The sequence below is a fragment of the Calliphora vicina genome, chromosome 4, assembly GCF_958450345.1.
Source record: "Calliphora vicina chromosome 4, idCalVici1.1, whole genome shotgun sequence".
Taxonomy (NCBI): Eukaryota; Metazoa; Arthropoda; class Insecta; order Diptera; family Calliphoridae; genus Calliphora; species Calliphora vicina.
The window spans coordinates 29,132,819-29,144,439 of NC_088783.1; the positions used below are offsets into that span (position 1 = coordinate 29,132,819).

The 11,621-nt window shown below is 32.0% G+C and overlaps 1 protein-coding gene across 1 annotated transcript; it reads right to left on the reverse strand.

The window, feature by feature from the left end:
- Positions 1-7,483: 7,483 nt before the first annotated feature.
- LOC135957222 (transcription factor btd-like) lies at positions 7,484-10,671 on the reverse strand. Its single transcript, XM_065507926.1, has 2 exons — positions 9,267-10,671; positions 7,484-9,099 (listed from the first exon to the last, which is right to left on the reverse strand). The coding sequence occupies exons 1-2, from the start codon at positions 9,725-9,727 to the stop codon at positions 7,572-7,574; spliced, it is 1,989 nt and encodes a 662-aa protein (XP_065363998.1). The 5' UTR covers positions 9,728-10,671; the 3' UTR covers positions 7,484-7,571.
- Positions 10,672-11,621: the final 950 nt, after the last annotated feature.

Below are 11,621 nucleotides of genomic sequence, written 5' to 3' on the forward strand. Positions count from 1 at the left end.
TCCAAAAAAATAAAATTGCGAATTTTGACCGTCCCCCCCTCTAGAATTGTTCTATGTATTGTAGAAACACATTGTGTAAAATATTAGGATGATAGGATAACGTTAACTGGTGGCGCAACGACGCTGAAGTTTTGAGGTGCATTTATAAGGGGAAAATATGCAATTTTTTCAGTTTTTGTAAAAATTTTGCCATTAAATAATGACTTTTACAATTTAATTTAAAAGAATCGAAATGTGTACGTAATTGTCGTTATAATAAGATATAAAAGACAAAAATTGATGAAAAAATGTTAAAGTTATTAAAAAATCGCCAGGCCATTAACGTGTCTCAGGCCACTAGAACAAGAAATTTATGAACAAAATTAACATATTTTGAGAAATATTAAAATAAAAGCTTATTTTTACTTAAAATATATCCATATTTACTTGTATATGAGTTTTTGTCCTCGTAGGATACCGTTAACCTATTCGCAGGTATGACCAAAAAAATTAAATTTTTTTAACGGCAGTTTCAAAACTCCAATTTCAAATTTTTAAAAATTTTGTTAAACAAATTTCAGAATTTTTTGATCATCACATGGGGATTTATTAACAACATAATAGGGAATAAAAATGTGAAAAAAGTATGTCAATACCTCCTATAGTTTTTCCGTACCTGCGATATAAATTTTGCGATTTTCGAGAAAAACTAATTTTTTGGCCAAATTTTGGGGAATGACCAGAATTTCCTTACTGTAATGATTTTTAAGTAAAAGCTATTCAGAATAATATAGTCCAGGCAATTTTAAATATAGTCTGAAAGTTTTACTAAAATCGGAAAACTTTAACCCTTAATCGTGAAGGTCAAAGGTCAATTTTTTCAATATTTGGAATTTCTCATGGAAAGATAGCGAAATATTATATAGTTTTGGGCCGATTTTGATGAAACTTAAGAAAAATATAAAATGAAGTCTAGTATTCACAATAACAGTACAAAAATGGAAATTAACCCTTAAGGTCAAAATGAATGTGTTTTTCGTGATTTTAAAAGTTGAGAGTCATTTGGACCCCAAGTGCTATTAAGGGTTAATTTCCATTTTTGTACTGTTATTGTAAATACTAGACTTCATTTTATATTTTTCTTAAGTTTCATCAAAATCGGCCCAAACATATATAATATTTCGCTATCTTTCCATGAGAAATTCCAAATATTGAAAAAATTGACCTTTGACCTTCACGATTTAAGGGTTAAAGTTTTCCGATTTTAGTAAAACTTTCAGACTATATTTAAAATTACCTGGACTATATTATTCTGAATAGCTTTTACTTAAAAATCATTACAGTAATGAAATTCTGGTCATTCCCCAAAATATGGCCAACAAATTTGATTTTCTCGAAAATCACAAAATTTATATCGCAGGTACGGAAAAACTATAGGAGGTATTGACATACTTTTTTCACATTTTTATTCCCTATTATGTTGTCAATAAATCCCCATGTGATGATAAAAAAATTCTGAAATTTGTTTAACAAAATTTTTAAAAATTTTAAATTGGAGTTTTGAAACTGCCGTTAAAAAAATTTAATTTTTTTGGTCATACCTGAGAATAGGTTAACGGTATCCTACGAGGACAAAAACTCATATACAAGTAAATATGGATATATTTTAAGTAAAAATAAGCTTTTATTTTAATATTTCTCAAAATATGTTAATTTTGTTCATAAATTTCTTGTTCTAGTGGCCTGAGTCACGTTAATGGCCTGGCGATTTTTTAATAACTTTAACATTTTTTCACCAATTTTTGTCTTTTATATCTTATTATAACGACAATTACGTACACATTTCGATTCTTTTAAATTAAATTGTAAAAGTCATTATTTAATGGCAAAATTTTTACAAAAACTGAAAAAATTGCGTATTTTCCCCTTGTAAATGCACCTCAAAACTTCAGCGTCGTTGCGCCACCAGTTAACGTTATCCTATCATCCTAATATTTTACACAACGTGTTTCTACAATACATAGAACAATTCTAGAGGGGGGGACGGCCTGTACCTAGAAAGTTTTTTTCGTCCATACAATCTTGGAGCACTCTATTATACACTATTGTTTTATTGAGGGGACGATATTGCATTGCCATCAGGTTTATTCATAATCCATGGAATATTTTAACAGATTTTAAAATTTTTCGAGCATAAAATCGAATTTTCGAACACAATATTGCATTGTCATTAGGTGTATGCATGAATACCAAATTTCTGCCTATTCGGACTACGAAAACTGATCCAAAAAAGGTAAATATGGTGAACTAACATTCTAGGTCATTACTTGGCAATGAATAGTTTTGCAGGTTACCTCAAAATGTCTAGAAGCATTTTTTTTATAAAAATTGCCATTTCAGAGACCGAATCTAGTACGAAACAAAATCTTAAGGCCCCCTTATACACCACCCCATTATCGTTTCTTTCTAACAGGAATAATTTCAATTTAACATCTTGGGCGTAAACAATCTAATAAAAATAGTTTCCACTGATTTCAACTTCGTGGTGTTCTTTTTTTTACTAACTTTTTAGAGACACATTTCAAATGTTTAAAAAAAATTTTCCAAATTCCTACAATACTACAAATAAATCCTAATTTTAACTAGCACAAGTTGTAGTTAATAAAATTGATTTATTATCTAAGCTGGCCATAAAACAAATGAATTCTTATTCCAAATATCTATAAACCAAAACTCCAAGATGTGGAAAAAGCAACAACAAAGCGTCACAAACGATTATAAAATTATTTTCTTAACAATATTTGTTAATTATTGTCCACTGCGACCAAGATCAATGTATGAGGTCGTATTTATTGTTTTAATTTCAGGGCGTAGACCAGGCCATAAAAAACTAGTAATTATTAAATCACATTTAGCCAAGGGCTCAATCAAATATTTTCTGTTGGTTTTTTTTCTTAATTTTCTATTCAAACAAAAACCCTAAAACAAAACAAAAAAAACTCAAATTGAAATTGAAAGATACAAAGAATAAACAAGAAACATCAAAAAACGATAAACTTTTAAACACCTCTCTAGACACGAAACTTCGAAAAAAATAAAAGAAAATATGAAAAACTATTAAATGCGTTGACAGTTAAACACATTTTGATGCACGATGTTTTTTTGTGGCTGTTGTTGCAGCAGTAAAAAATAAAAGATGCTGCTAGAAAAATAAAACATCATTTTTGGTAATGATTTCGTTTAATGTTCTGTGTGGACTCATACCAAATGCCATTTTTTCGGCTCAAACATGACAACAAAGTAGTAGAAAAAGAGCCAGAGACAACAAGAGAGAAAGCAGCAGATTCCACTTTATTAGATGACGACCAGTATTTTCTTAGTTTGCTGCTCATTACTGTGGCCTTTTTGGGAGTTACCACAAAAACACGCACTTTATTATAATTTTTTTTTTCGGGTAAAGAAAGCCACAACTGAAATCAGTTTAAGCGCAAATTTAAGCCTCTAGCTAAATACTTGTGTAGTTAAATACCAAATGAAAAAAATTTAAATTTGATTGATTTATAACTCTCAAGTAAGGGAAAATATTTTTATGTTTTATGTACATACGAGTTGAAATATAGTATCTTAGAGATAAACAAGTACACAGCTTTATAGTGATGAGGTAGATCTTATTAGTACCCTACCCCTAATATGATAATAGGAATTATGCAAAGGTATTGAATATAGTGAACTGAAACTGCTTATAAACCAGGTTTATAATGCTTTTAAGTTGAGGTTGTGAAGCTTCAAGTCCCTAGTCTTTGATAATTACAAGAGATATTTAAAATCTAAAGAATATTTAAGTGGGGATACGTTTGTGTGCAAGGTTTCACTCAATTATCTAAAAATTTACATCGAAATTTTGATGTTGAATTTAACTGAATCTGTATGATTTAATATTGTAAACAAATTTTCATTTATTTATTTTGTTTTGTTACAAACAAATGCATTATCCACATGTTCTTGTGTAGGGTATCAAAAATATCATGTTTGTGAAGAGGTTATAAAAAAAGAAATAAAGATTTAGATTCCCTTTGGATTTTATGCTCATAGTCGTATTTGATGTAGCACTGCATTTGGAAGATTTTTGACAAGGTTTGTTTTGGTTGGTTTTTGTATAGTCCCAGTTAATTATGATTAATGATGATGTTATGAAGCGTTAATATCTCTTTGTTTTTTGTACCTTAAATTTGTATTCAAGTATTTGCTATATCTCTCTCCTATGACATCAGATTGTGCAGAATTATTTTGTCAATGCATATGTTAAGCAATGAAATACAGTTTTAAAATTCGACTGAATATACCAGCAATCGATAAATTTGGCTGAATACAGAAATCGTAACTTTAAAAGAGAGGAAAACATACATTATGTGAGAGAGAGGGAGACAATTATAGCAAACCCTATTCCAAAGTCTAAACAAGCCAATAGATATTTAAAAATCCAGATTTATTGTTTCCACTAAAATCAATCATCCGCTTAAAATGAATTTCCAAGATGAAATTGAACAAATCTAAACTTTGTACAGATGGTGAAACCTGCTCCAATATTGAGAACATTAAATTAGTTTTGACTTTGGTGGACCATTAAAACAATTTCGAATAGATTAGGGAGAATATGATTTATTGGAGGAATATTGTGTTCGGTTTCAACCGTTTTCGGACTCTATAAATTTTAGCTTTTGTCCCTATTTAACACATTTATGAGTAAATGCACTGTTAATATTTATTATCCTCACGATACAAAGGCATTCGTAAGTAAGATCGTATATAACTGATTCTGAATCGATCGTGTTGTTTTTTAATCTTACATATTATGTTTTTTAGGGCTGTTTAAAGTGGATCAATATAATTTATAAAATGCTTAAATGAAATTTTATTGTTTGGCTGCTACCCATACAAATTAAGTATTTAAATTTATTCAAACATATTTTACTAGTTTAATGAAAATAGAAGAAATAAAATGTCTAATGAAGTTAATAAAACAGTTTACAAATTAAAGTAAAATATTTACATTATAAATAACAAATTTTCCAATGTTATAAAATTAATTTTTATGTTAGATTTGTGACTTAAAAATGCAGAATTTACAATAGATGGTGTATCTTTGGAAATCGGTTTTTATTTTTAATAACTTATATGTCATTTCGAAGGGTACATATCTGTCATTTATTCTCACTTAGTTATTGAACATTATTAGACTATAATGTTTTTAATTTTGTACCAACAAAGCGTCATATGCGGGAAGTTTTGCTTTACTTCTTTAATTTGAAAAAAATTAAAGAAGATGAAGCACACCGAGTGTACACCAAAGCTTATGGAGAATGTGTTCCATCGGTTTCATTGTCCAAGAGATAGTTTGACCGGTTCAGAAGTGGTGATTTTGATACCGAAGACAATGATCGCCCAAGCCAGTAAAAAAAGATTGTTGAAGGTTGTTGTCAAACTTAACAGGAGCATACGAATTGAAGCTGAGAGACCTTGAAAGACGATTTTTGCATCCGAATCACTACTTGCGATGAAAAATGGATCCATTAGAATATCCCGAAGAGTAAATATCCATGGCGCTAAGGTAATTCTCTGTATTTGGTTGCAGTAAAAGGGTCCTATGTGTCATGAGCTGCTGAAATCTGACCAGACCATCACAGGGAACCTGTATCGAATTGACAGAAAAACACCCAGAATATGCGGTAGTTCATGTCTACCGTAATATTTCATCATGAAAACATGTTGCAATACCTGTTAAAAAATATTTAGAATGAATTGATTGGGATGTTTTGCCTCACCCGCTTTATAGTCCAGACCTTGTACTGTCCGACTACTATTTGTTTCGATCGATGCAGAACGCTCTCTCTGGAATACGCTTAACTTTGCAACAGAGATTGGCTTGATTTGTTTGTTCTATAAAAATTTGAAAGAAAAACCCTCATAATAACACTATTCTCAAATTTGACACTTGTTTTTTTGACAATCTGAATCCAGTTTTTTTATGTTAGCGCTTATTTTCGAGATATGGAGGAGGTTACACAATATATATTCGCGTAACTCAAAAACGGTATAGCTTATTGAATAAGCTAAAAAAATACCACAATAAAATTACATTTAAGTGAGATTCAAATATAATCTGCCCGTTTCAGAAATATAATTTTTTTGGACCAAAAAAAAATAATTTTTAGGCAAAATTTCGAAATTTTTGTTTTTGAAAGCGGCATAAACAATTGGAAAATGCAGCTACACTGTTAATTTTTTCTACGTGCATAGAAAACAAAGTTACAAACGAAGCAAGCCCTAAAGGATTAAAGTCTGTGCACAACTTTTGATTTATATAAAAAACACGAGTTAGGGCCTTTCTATATTAAGTTAACGATTTATAATTCGCACTATATTGCCGCAAAGTCCAATACGAGTTATTTAATAAAGAAATTAAACCTCAAAGTTATGAAAATCAAAAAAATAGCTTAATTTGTTGTAGGATTCAACGAAACTCATTACAAGGAAGTCGTTATTTGTTTATTTTTAAACCAAAACAGATAGTAATAGTAACTGCTATAAAAAGGCTGATGTATGATGAGGAATTTAATGATAAAGTCACGTCACCTACAATTAATACCGACAATAAAATTTTTAAAATAATTTAATAAATATTTCGAAAATATTCTAATTACTTTGTTTTATTTTCATTTTCCAATTCTTTTGTGTAAAAAAATGTGAAAGAGTTCAGAGCTCAGAGAATTTGAACATATCTTTCAATTATTCAGCATATTCCCTATAGGATTTCATCTAAATGGTATGTTTTCACTATTCGCTTCTGACTAATTCACCAAATATCTTTACATATTTTAAAATATATTCGTATAATTAAGAGATCTATCTAATTTCCTATTCGGAAGAATGGATGACAATCTAGTTTATGAAATCATGATTAAATTTCTATTCATATTCATCTCTAATTGAATTCTGAATATTCCCCAATTTGCTTTCTAAAATAAAAAAAAATATCACAAGAAGTTTGTTTTATATTTTTTTCGTTTTATTGTTATTTTTGTTTATTGTTTTGTTTTTATTCTTATTATTTATAAGTTGTTTAATATCTTAAAGATAGATTTTTTTTATTTGTATGAACATAACAAGAGTATTATTAGGTATTATGTACTAAGTATTATTTATTATAATATTATTTGTTTGTGGATGAAAATCTTCCGTCTGTTAATTTATATATTTACAATTAAAGCTTAAAACTATAAAACTATTCAATAGTAGCTATTTACAAGGGGTATTAAAAATGTGATTAAATATTTAGTTAAATACAATTAAATACAAATGGTTTAAAAAAAAATAAAATTTTTAAAAATAAAAGAAAAATTAAAACGATACCAACAACAAATACTACAATTAAAGCAACTAATAATGAAATTAAAATATTTAAAGAATAATGGAAAGAATTACACAATTAGGCAACAATAAAATCTACAAATGGCTGGATTAAAAATCGAGAAAAACAACACATCATTAGAAACGATAAACGGTCAACCGTTTTGAAAACATTATCCTTGAGCTTATGCTGTGGCATGATGGGGATGTTGATAGGCTGCCGCTGCAGCCCAAGGATTATGAGGATGATGGTGGAAAGCTGAAGTGGGTGTGGGATATGTTGAAGTTGTTGAAAAGTCAGCATATGAAGGATATTCCGATTTCATTTGTCCTATTAAATTGGAATAGGTTGATGAGTGTTGCATATGATGTTGCATGTGATGATGGTGTGAATGCGAGTACGAGTGGGGATGATGATGATGATGTGAAATGGGTGATGTGTTGCCGTTGTTAGTGTGGGGCGAAGACATTGTAATGCCATATTCGGCGGCTAATTGAGTTTCACTTTGCATGGCCAAGGCGTTGTAATGTTGCGATGTTTGGGAATGTTGTTGTTGTTGTTGCTGTTGAGTTTGGGAAGTTTGTTGTTGCTGTTGCGTTTGCATATTTGGAGAATGTGCTAAATGTCCATTATTTGAGGTAGATACGGTTGTGGCTGTTGCATTGTTATTATTATTATTGGTATTTGTTTGCTGTTGCTGCAGTTCCATGGCACTTCTTGTCTGTTGCTGCTGTTGAGTATTCCACAAATCAAATGTTGGTGGTGTTTGTTGTACGCTTGCGGTGGCTGGATTTGTTGTTCCGTAACTAGTTGGCGATGTCAAATGAGGTTGGAACAATGTCGAGGTCTGATGATACAAATTCGTGTAGGGTGTATAATTTGTGGGAATTTCAGTTTGTTCCGTCTTAAGCTGGATTTGTGGTACAACTGATTGTTGTTGTTGCTGCTGCTGGTGTTGTTGGTTATTATTGAGGTTGTTATTTAAACGACTATTAAGGGATAAGGGGTTGCTCTTGACGGTGGTGGCTGCTGAAGCTGTGGGAGTATTTGGCATGCCATTAGCCATGTTGGGAGACTTTGCTGGACTGGCCTTCTCCGGTTGCTGTTGTTGTTCCAAAGGCTTTTCTTGCTTAATAGCAGCAGCCTGTTCCTTGGCCTCAGCCGCAATAGCTTTTTTACTTTTCTTATCCTTGAAATGGGTCTTCTTGTGCTTACTCAAATGGTCACTGCGAGAAAATTTCTTGGAGCATATGGGACAAGCATAGGGACGGTAGTTGGTGTGAGTACGACCGTGACGTTGTAATTCATCGGAACGTGAGAAACGTTTGCCGCAGGTTAAACATAAAAATGGTCGTTCTCCGGTATGCCAACGCAAATGGGTTTTCAAATGGGAAGCCTTGCCGTACAAGCGTTCACAGCCGGGTATATGGCAGATGTGCTGTTTGCGTCCTCTCTCATCGGGTCCTACAATTGGTGGTAGTCCCGACATTTCATTGGTACAATTGGGGCAAGTGCAGCGCACGGAACGTCTTTGCAATTGAGTTTGGAATGCAATATCATCGAAATTAAAGCTGGGATATGTTTGACCAGACCAGGGCTGATACAAACGATCCTGGTGCGAGAACCAAGCACCAGCGGCAGCCGAAGCAGCAGACATACCAACAGCATTGCCATAATAATCTGAAGCATATTGAGCATAAGGAAATTGTGTTCTAAAATGAAGAGAAAAAAATAAGAATATTTAAATTAGTATGATACACAACTCAAAAGGAAACGGAAGCAAAATAAGTGCAAAAGTTAAGCAAAGCTAAACATCCCTTTCCTTCGAAAGGATGTCACACAATTAAGTGCATTTTGCAATGTCGTTACGAATACATACCTTGTTGGCAATGCAGCTGTATAGGCAGCCGTATTCCATGTGTAAGCAGCCGAGGCAGCAGCAGCCGCACCCAATTCTGTATGTGAGCCGGATAAGGGTGATGCTGAGGTGGCCGAAGCAGGCGGACTGGAGGAAATTGAGGCAAATGATTGGGCGGGTGAGGGGAAGATGCTAGGTGACACTGAGGCTGATGATGGTGCCGACTGTATGCTCGAGTTGGGCGAAGCCGAGCCCGTAGATGATGATTGTGGCGGATATTGCATTTCCAATTTCATGGGATTGCAGCCTGTTACCGAAGATGACACTGATTTACTGTTATACAAAACCGATGCGGCAGCAGCAGATGGCGAAAACTCATTGACATTTGTCAGTGAGCCAGCTGAGGAGGTTGTTTGTGTGGAGGAGGCAGCCAAGGAAGCTGTGGCATAGGGATTTAAGTAATTACACGCTGAGTCAATCATGATGAAGAAATTTTTTGTTTTCTATTTTGTTTATTTCAAACACTTGTATGTTTTTGTTAATAATTGTTGTGGATTTAAGTTAAATTATTTTTCTTTTATTTATTTACAATCCAAACATGTCTCTTATTTTTTGTTTTTTTTTTTGTATTTTATTTGTTAATATGGCACAAAGTTTTTTTTATAACACTTCACTTCTTTCTTGGTTTCTTTAAGCTTTTTTGTTCGATTATTTATTTTTGGTTGAATCGAATGATGTTTAAACGTTTTTGTTACACTTGTTTTGTTTATATATTCGTACTATAATTACTATAATCGTTCAATTTTTACAAAAAGAAGAAACTAAAGTTTTTTTTTGTCCAACTTAATTGCAGGAGTCACTTATGAACTGACTGAAGAACGAACTACTGCACAAAATAATTTCATTGCCGATAATAATGATAATAATTTCCAATAATGTGGCAACAGTGGCTGGCAGCACTTTAAGCATATAGTTAAGTTCTGTTTTTTTTTAGGTTATTTTGGTTTTCTTGTTTCTTAAAAGATCTGTAGAAGTTTTTTTTGTTCCAAACACATTAACGACGTCCACGATACGTCCACCGGTAATTATCGATGCCGACTGAATGTTAAAACGCAGCGAGAGAAATGTTTAACGTACGAATTACGAATCATATACTAAAATCGTTTCTGTAGCTGTGTGTATCTGACGAATGTAAAATGTAGAGTGTGGATGGATGTAGAGAGTGGTGGTGTGTGGTGGTGTGTAGATGAGTAAGGCAAAGTAGAGAGTGTGAGGTTAACAGCAAAGAGCTGCGCATTTTATAATAATATAACTACAGAGAAATACAAAAACAATGAGTGGTGCAATGCAAACGAATGAGATGGCAATACAGAGGAGTTTCGTTTCTCTCTCGTCTAACCCGGCCGCAGGATATAAGCACGCGTGTGCTGAGGTAGGTAGAAAAAATAAATAAACTATGAATATACAAAAAACAAGAAGAAGCTCGAAATAAAAACAAAAACAACAAAACTATAAATATAAAAGAAAATGTTTGTTTTTTTTGCTTTGTTTTGTTTGTTGTTTGAATTTGGAGTAAGAGCCAGTATTTGAATTGCACATACAAACATATTTATCATCTCTTTCTAACATTCATATTTATTTATTTGTCTCTGCTTGAATTGAGTATGTGAGCCCGAGTCTAGGGAAGCGTGTGTGTATTTGGCATAAAGGATGCTCACGCACTCTTTAAGGTTTTTTGTTCCTATTTTTTTGTATGACTATAAAGGATTTTTTTTTGGGTTATTGTTACTATGCTCTCCTCTATAACCTTCACCCAAGAGCACTACTTACTAAGGTTTACTCCCCTTCATTAAATTTTAAAAGAATTTCAATAAAACAAATTATTAGAAATTATTTAACTAAAAGCCTTTTTAATACCTTTGGAAAATACCATGAAATTTATTCTTTACGGAAATTATCAAAAACGGAAATACTAATTCATGTTTTGTCTTACAAAATGTTATCCTTTTTCCACCAAAAACATGGAAAATTCTTAGTCCTGATATTAAGCATGTCTGTTTTTATTGTATTTATTAAATCTTCTTAAATAGTATCGAATTATAAATGAAAAATATAATTCTTTAAAATTTTGTTCGTGGTTGCGCCCAATGAAATAACTGTATTTAAAGGGGCGTTACCAAACACCATCGCTTTTACCATACATACACATGTGTACGTACATTTAGTAAGTCACACTGTTGAGCTTATACACCACCAATTTTTTCATCTTCTCCTTCTTCCCCCCGTTTCGTATCTTTTTAATGACAACAACGAAAATACCAAAGTAAGCTTTATAATATTGTGGTCACCCCGCTTAATCTTCAGATTGCCAAGAAA

What these genes read in the sequence shown, in the direction of transcription:
- LOC135957222 (XM_065507926.1), bottom strand. Translation starts at nt 9,727, where the DNA reads ATGATTGACTCAGCGTGTAATTACTTAAATCCCTATGCCACAGCTTCC. An exon ending in ACAGCTGCATTGCCAACAAG is followed by an intron (nt 9,100 to 9,266) that starts GTATGTATTCGT and finishes TCTTCATTTTAG; the next exon opens with AACACAATTTCCTTATGCTC.